The sequence below is a fragment of the Stenella coeruleoalba genome (assembly GCF_951394435.1).
Source record: "Stenella coeruleoalba genome assembly, chromosome: 14".
NCBI lineage: Eukaryota > Metazoa > Chordata > Mammalia > Artiodactyla > Delphinidae > Stenella > Stenella coeruleoalba.
In genome coordinates, this window is record NC_137160.1 from 81,219,629 (window position 1) to 81,243,507 (window position 23,879).

At 39.2% G+C, this 23,879-nt stretch overlaps 1 protein-coding gene across 1 annotated transcript in view; it reads right to left on the reverse strand.

Annotated features, from left to right (window-relative positions):
• RAD9B (RAD9 checkpoint clamp component B) overlaps window positions 1-23,844 on the reverse strand; it is a gene marked incomplete at its 3' end in the record, with an annotated part of 31,411 nt that extends 7,567 nt beyond the window's left edge. The window contains exons 1-9 of the mRNA XM_079943171.1: window positions 23,718-23,844; window positions 21,172-21,242; window positions 20,138-20,287; window positions 19,809-19,923; window positions 9,227-9,326; window positions 5,522-5,628; window positions 1,887-1,993; window positions 1,737-1,801; window positions 1,068-1,190 (exon numbers count right to left, since the gene is read on the reverse strand). Of these exons, the coding sequence (XP_079799297.1) occupies window positions 1,068-1,190; window positions 1,737-1,801; window positions 1,887-1,993; window positions 5,522-5,628; window positions 9,227-9,326; window positions 19,809-19,923; window positions 20,138-20,287; window positions 21,172-21,242; window positions 23,718-23,754 (875 nt within the window). The 5' untranslated portion in view covers window positions 23,755-23,844. The remainder of the gene's footprint in view (window positions 1-1,067; window positions 1,191-1,736; window positions 1,802-1,886; window positions 1,994-5,521; window positions 5,629-9,226; window positions 9,327-19,808; window positions 19,924-20,137; window positions 20,288-21,171; window positions 21,243-23,717) is intronic.
• Window positions 23,845-23,879: the final 35 nt, after the last annotated feature.

Here is a 23,879-nt window from a genome sequence, read left to right on the forward strand (position 1 = left end):
TAGGGAATATACTGAAATAACATTGAACTAATTGTTGAAAGTTAAGATTTACATACATGATTATTTAGAAATTCTCTTGACAGATTCAGATTTTTCAGTAAAACAACCCAATGTATATGAGACAATCTTGTGACACGGTAATAGGGCGAAGTTAGAAAAAAAGTCAAATAAATTACAGTATATCTGTATGATAAAATTGTATAGAGTCATTAAAAATCATGTTTCCAAGTTATTATCAACAATACTGGAAAATGTTCACAATATAATATTTTGTGGGAAAAAACAGAATACAAAACTACATATGCTATATGACCCAATCTTGTTTTAAAATGCAACTGTATGCAAAATTAGAAGTCTGAAAGAAAACACCGTGTGCCAAATATTAACAGTGGCTATCGCTAGATGGTAAAATTGTCGGTGTTTTTTAATTTATTCTTTGTACTTTCCTGCATTTTCCAAATTTCCCATAGTAAGTTTATGTTACTTTTACAATGAAGCACCTTCCACCAAAAAAAAAGTTATTAAGAGACAAAAGGGGGAACTCCCTGGTGGTCCAGCAGTTAGGATCCGGTGCTTTCACTGCCGTGGCCCAGGTTCAATCCCTGGTTGGGGAACTGAGATCCCTCAAGCCGCGCAGCGCAGCCGAAATTAAAAAAAAAAAAAAGAGAGAGAGACAAAAGGAACAAAAGAAAAGCAATGGCTGTTTCTCTCTCTAAGAAAGAGAGTTCTGGGTAGTGAATACAAACTTTCCTGTGAACCTTAACACTATATCACTCCTAAAAAACAACTACTGAAAATGGAAATGAGTTTTAGGTAACGACAAAGATAAACCAGGCAGTCCTGTTAAATTGTGATCATAAGAGAAAAAGCAAATATCTAGTGAAAGATGGGTGATATTTCTCTGTTACAGTTAGGTCTTCCTGGAGCTTTCCTGATTCAATTAAAATTTCTGACCTTCTAATGTTTTCATCCTCAATTGTTTCCTAAATGAATGCCATTGAATTATTTCAGAATAAGACTGCAATGGCTTTATCCCAACCAATAAAGACATTAAAACATGGCCTTACCTTTTTCGTTTTTGTGAAAGACACAGTGATTGTGGAGAAGATGCTCTACTTGGCTCATCAGCTAATGTAGCCAAAATAAAGTTGGCTTCCAATAACATATCGTCAATACTTAAAGCCATGGGTCTAAAAAAGGCAAAGTAAGAGCAAACATCACACTCACACTCATTTTCTGATGGACATTGGGAAAACATTAAAAAATGATAATTTTGGAGTAAAAAGAAACAGTAAAAGTCTTGTCTTTTCACAAATCGAGACAGTCCTAAGAACTAAAAGTGTCCTTAGAAATCATCACATCCAATTTCATAAAACACATTCATCCTAGCCCAATCTCTCTGAAATTTTAGTTCTGAAATATCATATAAAGTACCATAGTTTCATAGAGATTTAACTTGTTTAAGCCATGTATAATTTTCTAATTTGGCAATTTATTCAGTATGTCAAGTTTATAAATGTTTTTACTCTTCAGAATAATATATCTTTCTAAATCAAGTTACCAATAAAAAGAACTCTAGGTTATGACATCTTTCAAAATTTTAGTTTGATAAGTGTTGCTAGTAAAGTTAAGGAATTCCTGAGGTGTGAATTAATTTCAAAGTGAACCAAAGGGTTTTATTATTAATGTATGACAAAAGAAAAAGAAACAAACTCAGAAATTTCCCAAGGACCTACTTCCCAGGAAAATCAAAATGAATGGCTATAGGAGCATGTGTAGCTTCTGAAAATGTCAGCATTCCCTGAAAGGAAAAAAAGGGGGAAAATGTGAAATCTTTATTTTAAATTGCCATTGATAATTTTAATTGGACACAAATTTTGGTTTACCTTCAGTTCTTTGAAGCAAAATGTTATTTCAGTGTTGACTCCAATTTGATAGAAGTCAAACTCATCTGGCCCAACAAACATCTCACTGTATACAGAATTGGTCAAATCTGCTCAATGTTATAGGAAAGTAAAGAATAAAATTAGTTCCAGTGGTATTTGTTAAATTTTGATAAGAAAATAAAGCATAAATGATAAGTTAAAAATAGCCACAAATTCTCTGACATTCCTTCATTGAGAGGTGGGGTATATGTCTATGTCCCCTCCCCTTGAATCTGGGGTGAGTGGGCTCTTCATCTGCTCCCACCAATAGGATATGGTGGAGTGACCTGGTGCTAGTTTCTGGTCTGGGCCCAGGCCTTAAGAGACTGGCAGCCTCCACTTCTTCAATCCCACAAGCCACACAGGGCAGCCAAAAAAAAAAAGTAAAAATCAACTTAGAATGGGAGAAAATATTTGAAATCATATATATGAAAAGGGGAGAAAAATAAAAAGACAAATAACTCAAGTGAAAAATAAGGGATGTGAACAGACATTTCTCCAAAGAAGATATACAAATAAGCAATAAGAACACAAAAAAAGATACTCAACATCATTAGTTGCTAGAGAAATGAAAATCAAAACCACAATAAGACAACACTTCACACCCACTAGGATGGCTATCGTCCAAAAGACAGACAGTAACAGAGGTGTTGAATTTTTTCCCCCAAAGGTGTTGAATTTTGTTCTCTAATATTTTATTAAACTTTTATGTGCATTTTTTAAAATGAAAATATGATGATACTATGCATACCATTTTATAATCTATTCAATAATGTATCCTGACTATTTTTCCATGTCAATAAGTACATTTTCCTAATTATTTATGTGTGTTGGTGTTTTGTGTTTTCCACTACAAAATTAACTTCAATAAACATCTTTGACATACACACCCAGAGAGAAAGAAATGTATATATACACACACACAAGACTTCTTTTTTTTTTTTTTGGCCACGCCACATGGCTTGCAGGATCTCAGTTTCCCGACCAGGGCTTGGACCCAGGCCACAGCAGCGAAAGCACCGGACCCTAACCATTAGGCCACCAGGGAACTCCCAAGACTACTTTTAATAGCTTCACAGTATTTCACTAGACCAATCTCCTGTTGTCAGATCTAAGTTATATAGAAAAAGATGAACCAAACTATTGAGTACTTGTCTCTAGACAGTGGGATTTCAGGTGACTTTATTAGTGCTTTTTATGTGTTTTTAATTTTCTTCAATGAACATGAATTATGTAAGTGTAAGAACAAAGGAGAAATGGTATATATATTTTAAAAGGACCAAACAATACCTTACAAATACCTTCATCTCAATCAAGAAGGCTCATGTCATGACTTGTGTTTGCTGCGGGCGGCGGGGTGGGGGGGTGTCACTGGATTGGGAGATTGGGACTAGAAGATGGAAACTATTATATAGAGAATGGATAAACAACAAGGTCCTACTGTATAGCACAGGGAACTATGTTCAGTATCCTGTAATAAACCATAATGGAAAAGAATATGAAACAGAATATTAAAAAAATTAATTTAAAAAAAAGAAGGCTCATGTCACTCCCAGTGTGCTGGCGTAGAGTAAGTTCAATAATAAAGTTAAACAATTGGGTCCCCAGTCAACCATAACTACTCATTAGAAAGCTTCTTACAAGGGACAGTGTCTGAATAAATGGCCATTTATTCAGAGATGGCATTATGAATATAAAACAGACCCTTTCACTAGCCAAGCATATATTTTCCAGATCATGCACCCCTGAGTGCCAAAACAGAATGCTAGATGGGACTTTGAGAGAAGCAATAAGAGCACAGTGGTAATGAGACTAAGCCCTGGAGCCTGACAGTCTATATTCAGATTATAATCCACCACTTATTAACTATGTGACAGCAGGCAAGCCACTTAGTTTCTCTGTGCTTCATATTCTTCATATAGAAAATGTAAACTAATAGTACTTACATCACAGACTTGTTACAAAGATCAAATGGATTCAGAAATGTAAACCATTTAGAACAGAACCTGGCACAAACTAGACCCTGCAAAGTCGTCTGACCCAACTTAAGCCCTGGTTATACTGGTTTTTCACTTCAAAATAATGTTTCTTCCTTTGTATTCTTTCTTTACTGCTATCACCAAAAAAAAAAAAAAAAAATCCAAGGTCAAAGAGTCTCAGACAAGTGGTGCCCATAATACCCTAGTAAATTTCCTTAATAGCAAAACTCCTGACTTAATCATGCTTTAGTTTCCCCATTCCATCTGTATAACTCTTAGAAGAGCTGACTTAATATTCACGTTGGGGCTTCCCTGGTGGTGCAGTGGTTAAGAATCCCCCTGCCAATGCAGAGGACACGGGTTTGAGCCCTGGTCCAGGAAGGTCCCACATGCTGCAGATCAACTAAGCCTGTGCACCACAACTACTGAGCCCACGTGCCACAACTACTGAAGCCCACGCACCTAGAGCCCGCGCTCCACAACAAGAGAAGCCACAGCAATGAGAAGCCCATGCATTGCGAGGAAGAGTAGCCCCCACTCACCACAACTAGAGAAAGCCCGCGCACAGCAACAAAAACCCAACGCAGCCAAAAATAAAACAAATAAATTTATAAAAAATAATATTTCATTCATTAAGAAATATTCATATTTTCTGTCCTATATATTTGCCATCTGGAATATCTTACATTTCTAACTTAAAGTTACTTTTCCTTTTTTTTTTTTTTTTTTTTTTGCGGTACGCGGGCCTCTCACTGTTGTGGCCTCTTGCGTTGCGGAGCACAGGCTCCGGACACGCAGGCTCAGCGGCCATGGCTCATGGGCCCAGCCGCTCCGCGGCATGTGAGATCTTCCCGAACCGGGGCTCGAACCCGTGTCCCCTGCATCGGCAGGCGGACTCTCAACCCCTGCACCACCAGGGAAGCCCTACTTTTCCTTTTTATGTGGTCAAAGATCATCTCAACTGGATTGCTGGCCTCTTAATTTTTCTTTATGCTAAATACAAAGGATGAGAAATAGACCTTAAAACTTTAACTGAAAAAATATTTTTCTCGGTAACCATTCTAATTTTATTTTTTTAATACATTTATTTATTTATTTATTTTTGGCTGTGTTGGGTCTTCATTGCTGCGTGCAGGCTTTCTCTAGTTGCGGAGAGCAGGGGCTACTGTTCCTCACGGTGCACAGGTTTCTCATTGCGGTGGCTTCTCTTTGTTGCGGAGCACAGGCTCTAGGCATGCGGGCTTCAGTAGTTGTGGCACTCGGGCTCAGTAGTTGTGGCTCATGAGTTAGTTGCTCTGCGGCATGTGGGATCTTCCCGGACCAGGGCTTGAACCTGTGTCCCCTGCATTGGCCCAGTGGTTCTTAACCACTGTGTAACCAGAGAAGTCCCATTCTCCTAATTATAAAACAATCTGAATTTCAAAGTCAAGTATTTTAATTACTGATTGTGACAAATTTCTCAGGTTTCTTAAAAATTTTAATGATCTTTCTACATTTTACTGCCTTTTAGACGAGAAAAAGTATTATGTCACTAATATTTACTGTATAACCGTACAGTTATCAGGAAAGCCAGGAAGTAATATTCCATCAAAGCACAGTGACAGATATAATCCTTACCCATTGATTCCTCATTAGAACTCTTAATGCAAACGTTCAGTGGAGTAACAGCAAGAGTAACTTCCTCTTGACTCGATGTAAAAAGAACAGTTGCCTCAGCAAGCACTCTATAAAATGTAAGGAACAGTAGTACATTATTTGAAGAACAAACAAAGAAATTATCATATTAAATGGGACTCATCTTTAACCTGGAAATAAATAGGTTAATTGTCCTGGATTTAGAAAAATCTACCCAAAAGACCTATCTTCATTCTTCTATATGAGCTGGTATATTTTTAGTATATCTTAAAATTACAACATTAGGAATCCCCTGGCGGTCCAGTGGTTAGGACCCGGCACTTTCACTGATGGGGGCTGGGATCAATCCTTGGTCAGGGAACTAAGATTCTGAAAGCCGCTCGGCTGCAGCCAAAAAAAAAGAAAGAATTACAACATCATTTGAAGGCCAAGAGAATAGCAAAATATAGTCTAAGTAAAACATGTGAAAACTGCAGAATAAACCAAACACTAGAATAAAATATCTTTAATGCTATGCTTTCACATCCCCAATACATTTTTTAACAAAAATGACCTGGGATCATACTCCTAAGGGAGATAGTAGAAAATGGAGATGTTCAAACAGAACTGGGGTGAACTATGCTGGAGACGCAGTCGAGGGGTAGAGGTTTACAAGCAGTCTGCTGCCTGTATTCTCTTTCCCTTTGTCACTTGTCCTAGATTATTAACTATTTCTTTCAAGGTTGTCCTGACATCCCAAATGTCCTTTCATCCTGGGCTCCCTTTTTTTTTTTTTTTTTTTTGCAGTACGCGGGCCTCTCACTGTTGTGGCCTCTCCCGTTGTGGAGCACAGGCTGCGGACTCGCTGGCTCAGCGGCCATGGCTCACGGGCCCAGCCGCTCCGCGGCATGTGGGATCTTCCCGCACCGGGGCACAAACCCGTCTCCCATGCATCGGCAGACGGACTCTCAACCACTGCGCCACCAGGGAAGCCCTGGGCTCGCTTTTTAAAAACACCTTTATTGAGATATAACTCACGTTCTACACAATTCACAGATTTAAAATTGTTTGATTTGCATTTCCCTAACAACAAATGGTGTTGATCATCCTTTTCATGTACTTGTTGGCCATTTGCATACATTCTTTGGAAAAATGTCCATTCAAATCCTTTGCCCATTTTTTAGTTAGGTTACTTATTATCTTTTTATTATTGCATTAAAAGTTCTGGCCTATTTTTTGTTTATTTTGTTTTGTTCTTCATTGCTGCGCACAGGCTTTCTCTAGTTGCGCCGAGCCAGGGCTACTCTTCGTTGTGGTGCGCGGGCTTCTCATTGTGGTGGCTTATCTTGTTGCGAAAGCACGGGCTCTAGGCACGTGGGCTTCAGTAGTTGTGGCACGTGGGCTCGGTGGTTGTGGCTCACGGTCTCTAGAACGCAGGCTCAGTAGCTGTGTTACAGGGGCTTAGCTGCTCCACAGCATGTGGGATCTTCCCGGACCAGGGCTCAAACCCATGTCCCCTGCACTGGCAGGCGGATTCTTAACCATTGTGCCACCAGGGAAGCCCTGGCCTATTTTTTAAATTGAGGTGAGGTCAGATAAAAATGAGATTCTTACAATTTCTGTAATGTTAGTGTTAACCTGCTAATAGACATTAGATTAGCAGAGTTTCTCAATGCCAAAATGTCAGGAACACCTACCAAATTAATCTGGAAACTTTTCCAGTGTTAAGGGAGAGGTGTTGTACAAGATACTAAACAACCTGATACCAGAAATGACAATATGAATGTGCAATTCAAAAAGGAAGAAAAATACAAATTGCTAATAAATATATGAAAAGATGCTCAAACTCCCTAGTAATAAAATAAACACCAAAAAATGACTTCTTTTATATTAAAAAAAAAGACTATGTCTTCCATAATAGGAGTTTCCTTCTCTCTTTCTCTCTCTCTCTCTCTCTCTCTCTCTCTCTCTCTCTCTCTCTCTCCTCTCTCTCTCTCTCTCCCTCTCTCCCTCTCTCCCTCTCTCCCTCTCTCTCTCTCTCTCTCTCTCTCTCTCCTCTCTCTCTCTCTCTCTCTCTCTCTCTCTCTCTCTCTCTCTCTCTCTCTCTCTCTCTCTCGTTACCAGGTACCATGTTGTGAGGACAATCGGCCAGCCTACAAAGAGGCCTGCATGGTGAGGAACTGAGGTCTACCAGCAACCACATGGGTGAGCTTAGAAGCTGACTTTCTGAGGCCTCCCACAGTCATGTCAGTGAGCTTGGGAGTGAAATTCTCCAAGTTCAGCCTTCAGATGAGACCACAGCCCTGGCTGATGGCTTGACTTCAACCTCATGAGAAACCTTGAGCCAAAAGCACCCAGCTAAGTCACACTTATTATTTTGAAGTAATAAATGTCTGGGTTTTTTTAAAGCTTTAAGTTATGGGGAAATTTGCTTCACAGAAATAGGTAACTAATACACTATCTTATGCACTACTAGCAGCATTGTTTGTGATGGCAAAAAGTCGGAAACAACCAACTTTTTCACAAATAGGGTAATGTGTAACTAAATTATGGTTCACTCATACAAGTAAAAATTATGCAATCATTAAAAAGAATAAAATTGATTTAACTAGGGCTTCCCTGGTGGCACAGTGGTTGAGAGTCCGCCTGCCGATGCAGGGGACACGGGTTCGTGCCCTGGTCCGGGAAGATCCCACATGCCGCGGAGCGGCTGGGCCTGTGAGCCATGGCCGCTGAGCCTGCGCATCCGGAGCCTGTGCTCCGCAACGGGAGGGGCCACAGCAGCGAGAGGCCCGCGTACCGCAAAAAAAAAAAAAAAAAAAAAAAAAATTGATTTAAACTGACATAGACACTAAAAAAGGAAGTTGCCAAACAATAAGGATAGTAGGACATTTTCTTTTAAAAAACTATGTATGTGTCTAGTAGGTGATATAAATTTGAGAGAGAAGGAGAAAAAGAGAGAAAGAAAGATATCCATAGCTATAGGGAAAAAGAAAGTTATAGAAAGACTGGCTATAAATAGAAGATGATATAGAAGGATTACACCAAATTGTTAATAGATGTTAAACCCCTGCCAAGTGGGATATATGTGGCAAGTAGAGGAGAAAGACTTCCATTTTTCATCTCTGCACTCTTCTATAAATTTTAGATGTATTGCAAGGAGCATGTATTTCTTTTGTAATTTAAAAAACAATAAGGATAAAATATCTTTTGGCTTACAAAGTAATTAATGTTTAAGCTACAGCTTAACTGAAAAATTGAGTACCTTTCACTGACAAATATGTCCCACTCATTCTCTAGAAAAAACAAACAAACAAACAAACACTTAGGGATAAAATCAGCTCATGTAAAAAGTGTTAAAATTTCCTCATGCTGTGTGTGTTAAGACTCAGATAGAAGGAACCATATAAATGCAAAGTATTATTAGATAATATATTTTTCTCTTAATACCACTTGATGTAGAAAGCCACTGATGGGATACTTCTAGAACATTTTGGCCACTAAATTATTATTTCTACCACTAGGCAGTTATTATTATCTACTTTTACCTTTCTCAAGGTTTCCTCTTGATCCTTTAAGGTGATTTCTACAAGTCCAGTGTTAGCTTAAAAAAATGTAACTGATTTAAAAGCTCTAGGCTATTAATTCTTTACTCTGTGACCATAATATATTCAGAAAAATAAAAATAAACAACAGAGAACTCATTACCTTGGTTGAATCACTAGTGTATTAGAACACATATTCTTTTCAAAAATAACTTGCAAAGGCTGACTTTCTTGAAAACACAAATTATGAATCCTTTTAATACCTTAAAAATAATAAAGCAACCCGTTAATAATTTTAAGTGCAAAATTAACAGATTTTTTAAGGTCTTTAAGTTTCAGAGCCAGATTAAAATAATAAAATTAAAGTAATATTTAATATCTGACAGGTGCACAAAGCTTACAAGAAGCACTATCCCTTAATGCATGTGTTTATCGCTCCCTAGTGGACACCATGTAACATGTCACACCCTCCAACCAATTAGGCAGTAGAGTTCCCACATTCTTTTGAAATACAGGTAATTTCTTAAATTGTGTGTAAAATAGTAATTGCCCACTACAGATCATATGTCTATGATTCTTTTTCAGTATTTTTCATCCAAACTGATATTTTTGGATGGGAACTTTAAAAGTAAAACGTGAGCATCCGGTCTGTGAATTCTTTCCCTCTGAGAGGAGGAGAGGAGTGTGGAGCAATAATGGCTACGGCCCAATGTACCGGCAACTGCAGGATATGTTGTACGTACATTACCTCTGATCCTCACAATATGCCTATGGGATAGGTACTTGATCTCAGAAGAGGAAAGTATAGCTCTAGCTCTGTTAAATGACTTCAAGGCTATGCTGTTTTAACAAGTATAGCTAGAATTTGAATCTAAGTTTGCTTTATCTCTCTTTTTTTTTTCTGAATCTGAGTTTGAATATGGAGCCCGTGTAATAAAATCCAGGTGGGCTATAACTTTCTACAGCATAATAATGTTATAATAAGAATCAAAAGGATTCACTATAAACATTTCTGAACTTATTTTTTAACTGAATTAATAACAACAGCAATATTTATTATTTTCATAAATATTTACTGAGCTCTTACTATGTACAAGGCTGATCAGTTTTTCTTTTCTTTTGTTTTGTTGGGTTTTTTTTTTTGACCGCACAGTGAGGCATGTGTGACCTTCGTGACCAGGGATCGAAACTGTGCCCCCTGCATTGGGAGTGCAGAGTCTTAACCACTGGACCGCCAGGGAAGTCCCTGACCACTTAGTGTTTTTTTTTTTTTAATTAATTAATTATTTTTTTGGCTGTGTTGGGTCTTTGTTGCTGCATGCGGTCTTTCTCTAGTTGCGGCGAGTGGGGGCTACTCTTCATTGTGGTGCGCGGGTTTCTCCTTGCGGTGGCTTCTCTTGTTGCAGAGCATGGGCTCTAGGTGTGCAGGCTTCAGTAGTTGTGGCACACGGGCTCAGTAGTTGTGGCTCACGGGCTTAGTTGCTCCGCGGCATGTGGGATCTTCCCGGACCAGGGCTCTAATCTGTGTCCCCTGCATTGGCAGGCGGATTCTTAACCACTGCGCCATCAAGGAATTCCTGATCAGTTGGTTTTTAATGGATAACAAACCACAAAATTTAATCAGAAATTTAGTGGCTCAAAATAACAAACATTTGTTATTTCTAACAATTCAGCTGAGCGGCTCCTCTGGTTTGGGTTGGCTTAGCTGTGGCTGGATCATTTTGAATGGCCTCATATTCATATCTGGGGCCTCACAGTTGGGACAACAGGGACAGCCGGGATGGCTGGGGCCTCTCACCACATGGTCTCCTATCTTCCAGGAGTCTTCGCTGGGCTGTGCTTATTCTCATGCTGATGAAAATGTTCTTAGTTTAACAGTGGAAGCTGACAGGCCTCTTGAGGCCTAGGCTCGGAACTCACACAACATCACTTCTAGTGCATTCTATTGATATAAAAGCAACTCCAAGGCCAGCTGAGATTCAAAGTAGGGAAACACACAGGGATGAATTTGGGAGCTGTGGACTAGCAAAGAACAACTCAGACAAAAATTTCTGACCTCACAGAGCTTACATTCTAGCGAAGGGAGGCAAACAATAAGAAAATCAAAAGCAGTACTTCCCTGGTGGTCCAGTTGTTAAGACTGCGCTTTCACTGCAGGGGGCACAGGTTTGCTCCCTGGTTGGGGAACTAAGATCCTGCATGCCGTGCGGTGCAGCCAAAAAAAGAAAAAGTAAAATAATTGGTCTGTCACATAGTGATAAGTAGCACAGGAAAAAAGGAAAGCTGAAAGGGGGCTGGGGAGTGCCGGTGGTGGTGGGCAGCAATTTCAAATAAGGAGGTCAAGAAAGACCTCATGGAAAAAATGCCATTTGAGCAAGACTGAAGGAGGTCTTTGAAAGAGCCAGCCATGTGCTATCTGGAGGAGCTTGCTAGGCAGAGGGAACAGGGACCCAGCCTGGGACTCCCAGATCATGTGGTATCTTACTGGCCATTGTAAGATCTTCGGCTTTTACCTTGGGTAAAATGGTGAGCTTTTTGAGAGTTTTAAGCACTGGAGTAACATAATCTGACCTATTTTAAAGGGATTACTGTGGCTACTATTTTGGGAAGACACAAAGCTCAAAAGTTGGCATATCTTACCTATTTTAAAAAATATTTTCAAGTTACTTTTAGATGGATAGGTAATAGAAGGTAATAGATGTACATGGTATAAAATTCAAAAGATACCAAAGAATAGACAGTGAAAATAAGTCACCCTCCACCTCTGACTCCTGCCACCCCAGTACCCTACTCAGAGGTAACTACGGTTACCAGTTTCTTAGGTATTCTTCAGAAATAGCCCATGCATATACAAGCACAATCATATCTCTATAACAAATACCTGACTTGGGTGAATGTTCTATTGGCATTGCCGAGGATGTCCAAGCTGAGAAATGCCTTATTTCTTTGTCATCCCTGATGCTTTTTTTCTTGCTACTTGCTTCCTTCCCCTTTTTCCTTAACACACGCTAAACACACGCTAAACACACGCTAAACACTTGCTTAACACACGCTAAACACTTTCCTTAACACACGCTAAACACTTCCTTCCCCTTTTTCCTTAACACACACTAAACACTTGCAGTCTATACCTTTGACCACACTGCTCCCTCATCATAGAATGCCTTCCCATTTCTGACTATTAGAAATTTAGCCCAGGACCAGATGCCTTCACAGGCAAATTCTGTCAAACATTTAGAGAAGAGCTAACACCTATCCTTCTCAAACTCTTCCAAAATATAGCAGAGGGAGGAACACTCCCAAACTCATTCTACGAGGCCACCATCACCCTGATACCAAAACCAGACAAAGGTGTCACTAGGAAAGAAAACTACAGGCCAATATCACTGATGAACATAGATGCAAAAATCCTCAACAAAATACTAGCAAACAGAATCCAACAGCACATTAAACGGATCATACACCATGATTGAGTGGGGTTTATCCCAGGAATGCAAGGATTCTTTAATATATGCAAATAAATCAATGTGATACACCATATTAGCAAATTGAAGGAGAAAAACCATATGGTCATCTCAATAGATGCAGAGAAAGCTTTTGACAAAATTCAACACATTTATGATAAAAACCCTCCAGAAAGTACGCATAGAAGGAACTCACCTCAACATAATAAAGGCCATACATGACAAACCCACAGCCAACATTGTTCTCAATGGTGAAAAACTGAAACCATTTCCACTAAGATCAGGAACAAGACAAGGTTGCCCACTCTCACCACTATTATTCAACATAGTTTTGTAAGTTTTAGCCACAGCAATCAGAGAAGAAAAAGAAATAAAAGGAATCCAAATCAGAAAAGAAGAAGTAAAGCTGTCACTGTTTGCAGATAACATGATATTATATAGAGAGAATCCTAAAGATGCTACCAGAAAACTACTAGAGCTAATCAATGAATCTGGTAAAGCAGCAGGATACAAAATTAATGCACAGAAATCTCTTGCATTCCTATACACTAATGATGAAAAACCTGAAAGAGAAATTAAGGAAACACTCCCATTTACCAGTGCAACAAAAAGAATAAAATACCTAGGAATAAACCTACCTAAGGAGACAAAAGACCTGTATGCAGAAAACTATAAGACACTGATGAAAGAAATTAAAGATGATACCAACAGATGGAGAGATATATCATGTTCTTGGATTGGAAGAATCAACACTGTGAAAATGACTATACTACCCAAAGCAATCTACAGATTCAATGCAATCCCTATCAAACTACCAATGGCATTTTTCACAGAACTAGAACAAAAAATTTCACAATTTGTATGGAAACGCAAAAGACCCCGAATAGCCAAGCAATCTTTTTTTTTTTTTTTTTGGCAGTACGCGGGCCTCTCAGTGTTGTGGCCTCTCCCGTTGCGGAGCACAGACTCTGGACGCACAGGCTCAGCAGCCATAGCTCACGGGCCCAGCCACTCCGCGGCATGTGGGATCTTCCCGGACCAGGGCACAAACCTGTGTCCCCTGCATCGGCAGGCGGACTCTCAACCACTGCGCCACCAGGGAAGCCCTAGCCAAGCAATCTTAAGAAAGAAAAGTCAAGTCAAGGAATCAGGCTCCTTGACTTCAGACTATACTACAAAGCTGCAGTAATCAAGACAGTATGGTACTGGCACAAAAACAGAAATATAGATCAATGGAACAGGATAGAAAGCCCAGAGATAAACCCACACACATATGGTCACCTTATTTTTGATTTGAAGGCAAAAACATACAATGAAGAAAAGACAGCCTCTTCAATAAGTGGTGCTGGGAAAACTGGACAGCTACATGTAAAAGAATGAAATTAGAATGCTCCCTAACACCATATACAAAAATAAACTCAAAATGGATTAAAGACCTAAATGTAAGGCCAGACACTATAAAACTCTTAGAGGAAAACATAGGCAGAACACTCTATGACATAAATCACAGCAAGATCCTTTTTGACCCACCTCCTAGAGAAATGGAAATAAAAACAAAAATAAACAAATGGGACCTAATGAAACTTAAAACCTTTTGCACAGCAAAGGAAACCATAAACAAGACGAAAAGACAATTCTCAGAATGGGAGAAAATATTTGCAAATGAAGAAAATATTTGCAAACGACAAGGATTAATCTCCAAAATTTACAAGCAGCTCATGCAGCTCAATATCAAAAAAACAAACAACCCAATCCAAAAATAGACAGAAGACCTAAATAGACATTTCTCCAAAGAAGATATACAGATAGCCAACAAACATGTGAAAGAATGCTCAATATCACTAATCATTAGAGAAATGCAAATCAAAACTACAATGAGGTATCACCTCACACCAGTCAGAATGGCCATCATCAAAAAATCTACAAACAATAAATGCTGGAGAGGGTGTGGAGAAAAGGAAACCCTCTTGCACTGTCAGTGGGAATGTAAATAGATACACCCACTATGGAGAACAGTATGGAGGTTCCTTAAAAAACTAAAAACAGAACAACCATACAACCCAGCAATCCCACTACTGGGCATACACCCTGAGAAAACCGTAATTCAAAAAGAGTCATGTACCACAGTGTTCATTGCAGCATTATTTACAATAGCCAGGACATGGGACCAACCTAAATGTCCATCGACAGATGAATGGATAAAGAAGATGTGGCACATATATACAATGGCATATTACTCAGTCATAAAAAGAAACGAAATTGAGTTATTTGTAGTGAGGTGGATGGACCTAGAGTCTGTCATACAGAGTGAAGTAAGTTAGAAAGAGAAAAACAAATACTGTATGCTAACACATATATATGGAATCTAAAAAAAAAAAATGGTTATGAAGAACCTAGGGGCAGGGCAGGAATAAAGACGCAGATGTAGAGAATGGACTTGAGGACACGGGCAGGGGAAGGGTAAGCTGGGACGAAGTGAGAGAATGGCATGGACTTATATATACTACTAATTATAAAATAGATAGCTAGTGGGAAGCAGCCGCATAGCACAGGGAGATCAACTGGGTGCTTTGTAACCACCTAGAGGGGTGGGATATGGAGGGGGGAGGGAGACGCAAGAGGGAGGAGATATGGGGATATATGTATATGTATAGCTGATTCACTTTGTTATAAAAGCAGAAACTAACACACCATTGTAAAGCAGTTATACTCCAATAAAGACGTTTAAAAAAAAAAGAAATTTACCCACATGTGATGCTACCACCTAGATAGCCCTTCCTCTTCACCTTTCTCTCCTATGAATCTGTTGCCCCAAGTACATCCATTGTGCTCTTTTTTGTTTGTTTTTTGTTTTTGTTTTCTGCAGCACGCGGGCCTCTCACTGTTGTGGCCCCTCCCGCCGCGGAGCACAGGCTCCGGACGCGCAGGCCCAGCGGCCATGGCTCACGGGCCCAGCCGCTCCGAGGCACGCGGTGTCCTCCCGGACCGGGGCACGAGCCCACTGTGCTCTTTCTAAAGCAACTTGGCTTGGTGTACCTCTTCATTGTGGTTTTTCTAGTCTTCCAGCTTAATAATAATTTTCCTTGATAGAATGCAAACAGGATAAAAATTTAGAAGTCCTGTTTCCTCTGTATCATTATTGATTTTATCTAATGCTGCACAAAGTATTGGACTATAAGAGACAAGGAATTTTCACCAGAATCTCTTCCTTCATTGAGAAATCTCACTATTGAAACAAAAACAAAACAGCTGAACTAAAGAGAATGCCTAGTAATGTGGTTGACTTAAATTCTGACATAAGCTCCTTATCTTCTCACAGACCAGTAACAGACAATTTGAGGTCCAGCAGCCAGTCCATGGACGGCTTGAGGAGCACTGCCTTATGCCATCAGCTGCCAGCCATGGCATACCTGATGCTATGATAGAATTCTGCTTGCCGTTTCATAGCTCAATTTGCAACTTCCCTCAGTGGCTCCAGAGAACTCTTTCAAACTTAAAGAGGTACAGCTAAGGAACAAGCATTATTTTGGAGATGTTCCATTTGTGGGGTTTGGAATTTCAGAGGTTAGTGATACTTATAAGTTGGCAAATGTTTCCCAATCCCTTTAAGTTCATTGTTATGCAAGTTTAAAGTCATTAGCATATCTGTAGAATGCCCTTTTACAAAACCTTAAAACCGAGAAGTGGAAATTCTGCCCTCTTGACACCATGTCATTAATATACATGTATGAATCAGTGAATTATTTTCACTCAATAGCCAGTGCACCGCTCGTATGGAAGCCCCTCTCTGTCGGAGATCTGTCTTCTTGAGCAGGACAGAACTTATTAGCAGGTGCCTTAGATCAGAGCATGTTCTTCAGGGACAATTCACTGACTCATTTTTAGCCACTCTGGGGCCAGTGCCAATGACAATACAGAGAATTGATAGAATTATTATTAGGCAGGTAAATATTTCATATGAACCTTGGTTCTTGATGACATAAATCACTTTTTTTTTTCCTATTAGCAGATGCTAAATAACCTAAGAAATCACCGTTCTGGAAACCATTTATGGTTAGATTCAGAGAGGTTAGTCTTTTTTAGTGGCTCATGCCTTTGCAATTGTTTTCTATCAATAAGAGAGCCAAATTTACTTCACTGTCTTTAATTTCTTCCCAGTTCCAAATATGTATTTCTAGCAGTTTATTGGATATCTCTGCCCAGGTGATTTTTCTCAACTAAATTTGACCGATGTTTCTCCACCAGATTATAAAAATAAAATTGCAAACATAATTTCCTGGGTACATACAGTTTTGGAAAGTATAACTATTTACCCCAATTACTGGGTATCAGCATCTATCCCCTACTTCCCCCTTCCTTCCTGAGCCATCCTTCCCTGTTATGTAGCAGCCATGAGGTTTGGGTGGGACTGACTTCACTTCCAGTATCACTTGTGGGCCCTCATTGGTATAAATCAATTGATGTAATCTTATCCCCCTTGCAATTGAATTTGGTCCACATATGGCAATAAGCCAAGGCAATTAGAGAATGGAGTTCCCCTGGCTCCCCAGGATTAGTTTAGGTTGGTCCAATCAGAGCAAAGTCAAGCACTTTTGTTCAGTGCATGTATGAAGTATGGCTCTCACTCCCCCAGATGTGAAAGAGCAAGCATGTAGCCCCAGCTGCTGCTGCTGCTAGAAGTCACCTCATTATTAAAAATTTATAAGAGGAGGGAGACGTCAAGAGGGAGGAGATATGGGGATATATGTATATGCATAGCTGATTCACTGTGTCATACAGCAGAAGCTAACACACCACTGTAAAGCAATTATACTCCAATAAAGATGTTAAAAAAAAAAGTTTATAAGAGAAGCTGGTCTTACTATAAATCACATAGAGGAATGCAGACCTGAGAGAATTTTAAAAAGAAGCAGCAGCAGCTGCTGCAGCCTGGATCAAAACACACCTATGACCTAATTTTGAACTTTTAGTTTACATGAGCCAAAATTCCTCCTTATTGTTTAAGTCAGTTTGAGTTGGATTTTCTGGGTGGTTTTTTTCTTTTCCCTGTTATTTGTAACTTAAAGCAGGGGTCCCCATCCCCCCCCCCCCACCTCCTGGGCCGCACAGCAGGAGGTGAGTGGCAGCTGAGCCCCACTGCAACCCATCGCTGGCTTTACTGCCTGAACCATCCCAATCCCCCCAGCCCCGTCTGTGGAAAAATTGTCTTCCACGAAACCGGTCCCTGGTGCCAAAAATGTTGGGGACCACTGACATAGCATCCTAACTCATACAACTTCCCTACAAAAGCTATTAAAAATCAACCAGTCACAAATATGTATTGGACATTAATCAAGCCACTTGAGACATACTTAAGAAGCTGAAAAGTTGGTTGTTTAAAATCTAGCTGGGGAATTCCCTGGTGGTCCAGTGGTTAGGACTCCATGCTTTCACTGCCGAGGACCCAGGTTCAATCCCCAGTCAGGGAACTAAGATCCTGAAAGCTGCGCGGTGCAGCCAAAAAAAAAATTTTTTTAATAAAAAATTAAAAAATAAAATCTAGCTGGAAATAAGGGATGAGTATAATTGTAATAACATCAGTCACTGACTATTCAGTACTGCCTCTGTGTCAGGCACCACACTAAGTGCTTTACACATGTGATCTCACTTCATCCTCACAACAACCCCAGAATCTGAGGGTAGGTAAGATTATCCCCATTCTAGAGAAAAGAAAATGAAGGTTCAGAGAGCTTATGTACTGTCACAAAGGTAATAAGAATTATAGAAGAATCCACATCCAAATCTGTGAGATGTCAGAGCTTGCGGTGCTTTTTGTGTGTGTGTGTGTGTGCTTTTTTTTTTTTAATTTTTACTGAAATATGGTTGATTTACAATGTGTTAGTTTCAGGTGTACAGCAAAGTGATTCAGTTATACATATATATATATATATAATTCTTTTTTAGATTCTTTTCTATTATAGCTTATTACAAGATATTGAGTATAGTTCCCTGTGCTATACAGTAGGTCCTTGTTGTTTATCTATTTTATATATAGTAGTGTGTATATTTTAATCCCAAACTCCTAATTTATCCCTCCCCCTACCTTTGCTGGGCTTTTAATCATGCTCTTTACATGATTCTGCTATAACATGAACTGAAGCTCAAAGAAGGAAAACATAATGTTAAAAATTGATATTTTGCAGGGGAAAAATTAAGGAATATAATATAAATAAGATCTGAAATAAAAATATTAAGATAAATGTAAGATAAAATTAAGAAATATAAGATAAATCGTAACACTAATATAACCTTCCAGAAGACCATTCCACTATAAAAAGATTTGGACCAATACCACAAATACAAGATTTTTTAAAACATACACTCCTAACTGGTAACTTCAAATAAAATAGCAGCCATCATTATAAATATTACTAGCGCTAACTCTTAGAAAATATGCCAGGTATTTCTTTAAACACTTTAGAACTATAACTTCCTGTAACTCATTGAATCTTCACAAAAACCCTAGAAGGCTGGTACTACCATTGTCCCCATTTTACATATAGGGAAACTGAGGCACAAAGATGTAAAATAATTCGCCCAATGTCTCAGCAAGGAAGAGGCAGAGCAGGATTCCACCCCAGACCTTGTTGACCTCCAGAGTCCATGCACTTTACCACCATGCTATACATATTTAACCATGTAAAATCCTATATGACTACAACATTTGAATATCTACCATGCAAGGCTGGGAGGCAGGAAATCTCTTGGTGTAGCAGCGAGAATGAATGAAGGTTTTGGCTCCTACTATTGTGGGGCTGGACTCAAATCCAGGCTCTGTGACTTACTAGTTCTGTGACCTTGGGCCAGTTACCATGCTTCTTTCAGCCCCAGATAAAATACTATTTACCTCCTGGAGCATTTTTAATACAGGTAGGCGTTATTCTTTTCTGTTCATTCCAAGGAACACTGTTACAAAGGCAGTCTTACAGAATATCATCAAGCAGCTAGTTAATTTTAGAATAATCAATTGTTAGAATTCAGATGGATATTTAAAAAATTGGTCTGTGTGCAGGCAAAGCTTGTGCCACTGACAAGCCAAAAAAGGAAATAATTAATACCAATCAACTCACAGTACTTCTACAGAGACAAGTAAGATAATATTTATAACCGCCCTACCACAAAACTATACAAATTCTAAGCAATAGTGCAATGGGAAGTCTTGATATGCAGTTTGAATATTCTAAACATGAAAAATATTAACAAAACACACACATACTTTAAACTGGATTTAATTATACCTACCATGTCTGCAGAAGAATTGAATAACTACTTTGCACTTATCAGATCTGGTAAATATTTTGCATTTCTCTACATTTCTTTCGAGGGAATTCAGACATCTAAAGATAGGCAGAATTGACTGTAACACAAACACATTATAGAAGAGCACATACTTAATATGGTTGCTTCATTAGTTTAAAAACAACCTAACAAAAGAAGAGTAAGTATATTCGTAAATGAACAGACTGTCCTGCATGCCATTTAAACCAAGTATTAAGTACAGAATAGGTGTTATGCCCTATATAATGAATATTTCTACAATGCAAGAGAAAACCATGCCCACTTACTCTTACCTTCATTCCCAATTTGCAATTTAAATTAGATATTGTGTCACCATCATTCATTTTCACCGAGGTTGACCATTGATAATGTTGAAAAAACACAGGCGAGAAGAGGACACATCCATATGCTGACCGACAAGAATTCATAGATCTTAAAGCAAGCTAGAAAAATAAAATAATAGCTATACAGGAAAAAAATCAACTTTAATGATTAATTTAAAAATTTTTAAATTTAAATTTTAATTTAATTTAATTTAATTTTAATTTAAAAAATTCTATTATGTTTAACATCGCATTGAAGTATGTCCGAGTAAGGCTATGGGATGTGAACTGCATGATATGGACTACATTATACACATAAGTTATAGTACTGATGTGATATGGACTGCATTATACAGTGTGCATTTAATTTTCATATGTACACACATCTAAACGGAATATATTATATATAGGTATTAAGTCTAAAATCCTGCATGCTGAAATTGTATTTTTCTTTGTTTGTTTTTGGTAACAAGAACATATTTATAATTGTAAAAATGTAAATGCCCACAGGGGCCTTAACTTTAAAGCACAAAGTGGCAGAAGGCAATATAAAAGGGAGTAAAAAGATTGCAGCAAAATTTTCCCTCGCCTAAAGGGAGAAACTGTTAGTCAGCCAACTACTTCCACTTGGGAATGCAGGCCCCAAACTATCAGATCTTCTGAGTTTTCAACAGAATCAGGAAATTCAGATTTTTATGTGGACTCTCCCAATTACTGTTAGAATATTATTTCATTTTTTTAAAAAAACATAGTGCAGGCCCCACAAAACATTTCTGCAAGCCATGTCTAGCCTCTTGACCACCAGTTTGTTTCTTCTGGCTTAAATCAACTGTGTATGATTTTTAAGTTTACCACGCTCTAAATGTATTTAGATATGTAAAATAAAGATGAACAGTGAAAGGGCTGATTAGAATTTCTGGATTTCCTAGTTAACATTCAATCTGGACTGGGATTTATAAACATCTTCTTTTTTCCTTAATCTATTAGTTAAATTTCTTACTTACACCTTTTTCAGAAGGGTCTACCCACAGCTCATCACTAATTCGTGAGAGTGCTTGGATCGCTTTCCCAAATACTATGGAGAAAAAGAAAGGTGCCTTTTACATTCTTTTTCTCAAACAATAAAATCATAGGACTACTTCAGCATTCACAGGACTCAAGATAAATTCATAAAGAACAGTGTTTTATAGACTAATGCTACAAATTGTTTTAAGAAATATGGTATAATACCCTTGGCAAAATGCCAGACACATAGTAAGTGCTCAATAAATTAACAGAATGAGGGATTTCCCTGGTGGTCTAGTGCCTAAGACTCTGCCCTCCCAATGCAGGGGGCCTGGGTTAGATCCCCAGTCAGGGAACTAGATCCCGGGAACTAGATCTAGATCCTGCATGCTGCAACTAAGACCCAGCGCAGCCAAATATATAAATAAATATTTAAAAAAATAATAAATTCACAGAGTGAGTGTGTGAAATAATAAAATGCAACAAAATTCTTCCTTTCTATATGTTCACAGTGTTGCATGGAACTATTGTGGCAAGCCAGTTTCCATACTAATGCATTTTTAAACTTGGTTTAAATACATGTATACCCCCACCCCCCAAAAGTGTGAAAACAGAGCATATAGGAGATGGTTTGAAGGGTTTTAATAACTTCACAGGCAGCAAAGTCAAAACAAGTCATGAGAGAGAAATTAGAGGAATTCAAGATGTATCTCTGATGTTCGAGCACAGAACATGCCAGATCTTCCCAGAAAACACAGTTAGATGCCCTGTCAGAAAGAGAGGCCAGGGCTGGATGAAATATTGGTCTTATCTGGTATGACACCATTTGTGTTCTTATAAATTATAAGTAAAAAATATGGCAAACAGATATGGGATACTATGATGCAATAAAAATGGATGGCCATATCAATCCATGGAAAAGTAGAAAAAAGGAAAAATAATTTCAGAACATAAAATCAGATTATCATGCTTAAGAATCAGAGTTGGCTGGCTTCCCTGGTGGCGCAGTGATTAAGAATCCGCCTGCCAATGCAGGGGACACAGGTTCGAGCCCTGGTCCGGGAAGATGCCACATGCCGTGGAGCAACAACTACTGAGCCTGCGCTCTACAGCCCGTGAGCCACAACTACTGAGCCCACGTGCCACAACTACTGAACCCACGCACCTAAAACCCATGCTCCACAACAAGAGAAGCCACCGCAATGAGAAGCGTGCGCACCGCAACGAAGAATAGCCCCCGCTCGCCGCAACTAGAGAAAGCCCGCGCGCAGCAACGAAGACCCAACGCAGCCAAAAATAAATAGATAAATAAATTAAAAAAAGAATCAGAGTTGGGGAAATTCCCTGGTGGTCTGGTGGTTAGGACGCCGCAATTCCACTGCCAAGGGCCCAGGTTCAATCCCTGGTGGGGGAACTAAGATCCCGCAAGCTGCACGGCACAGCCGGAAGTGGGGGTGCAGGCCTCAAACTGAGAAAGAGAGGATGACTAGGGGGAGAAAAAGAGGCGTTTGTCCCTTTTTACCACTTCACATTCACCACTTCTTCCTGGAGCTAGCTAATGAAGACCTTTCATTCATTCAATGAATATTTATTGAGCACCTAGTATGTTCCAAGGACGGTACAAGCCAAGGCAATGCGGGTATAGCAATGAACAAGACGGGTTTACAGCTCCTGCCCTCACAGGGCTTAGAGTTACGGAGGAAAAACAAATTTAAACAATCATACAAATTATCACTTATTGAGAACTAAGGTACACACTGCAAGAAAGAACTTTCTAGAACTCTGAGAACATGCAACAATGGGGGGTCTTGTGCTTCCCTTTCCTGTTCATTAATACTGTTCCATAGAGGTTGTCAACACAGGGGAAGCCGGCTGCAACACAAGATGCCTTTCAATAATCACTTTCAGGTTATGATCTGTATGACCATTACTTTTCTAAATAGAGACTTTCTGGAGTAACTTACATGTTTAAAGTACCATTTACAATAAACAATAGTTCTCATACATTCCCATTCATTACTGAGCTCTTTACCTGCATTTTATTCCTACAATAAACCCTATAATGAAGATGCTGTTAATATTCTCATTTTACAAATAAGAAAACTGAGCCCGGAAGTGATTCCGTGGCTTGTCCCAGGTCATACATTAAAAATGCTAGAATTTGGGGAAAAAAAACAGGTTTATGCTTTTTTCTCATGGCACTAAAATACTTCTACTGTCCAAGCATTGTTTTTCCCAACTTCCCACACAGTCCTATCGTCCCGAGTTTGAAGCTGCCCTTCCAATATTTGTCCAGATAGTGCAACTTCATTTTATGGACACCTATGAATATAAATATTATGCATAAATAAAAGCAGATGGGCCGTCATTCGCCCCTCAGAAGCTAACAGGACCCTGGGTGGGTGGGTGCCGGCTGTGGCCAGGCCTTGTGTCCTCAGCCCCTAGGCAGAAAGGCAAAGATCAAGAAACTAGACGATGGTGGAAACTTCCCCATGAACCCTAGGCTTTCCCTTTTCTACACAGAAAGTCAAAAAGGCCTCTGCACCTTTCACCTGACTGCCGCTCATCCCGCACTTCAGCATGACTGCAATCCCTAAAAATGTCAGTCACTCTGCGCGCCTCAGCTCGAGGGCCCCAGGCGCCCGGATGTTGCCCGCGCTTTTGGAAACTTCGCGATCTTGGCCACCGCCCCACCACAATTTCCCAA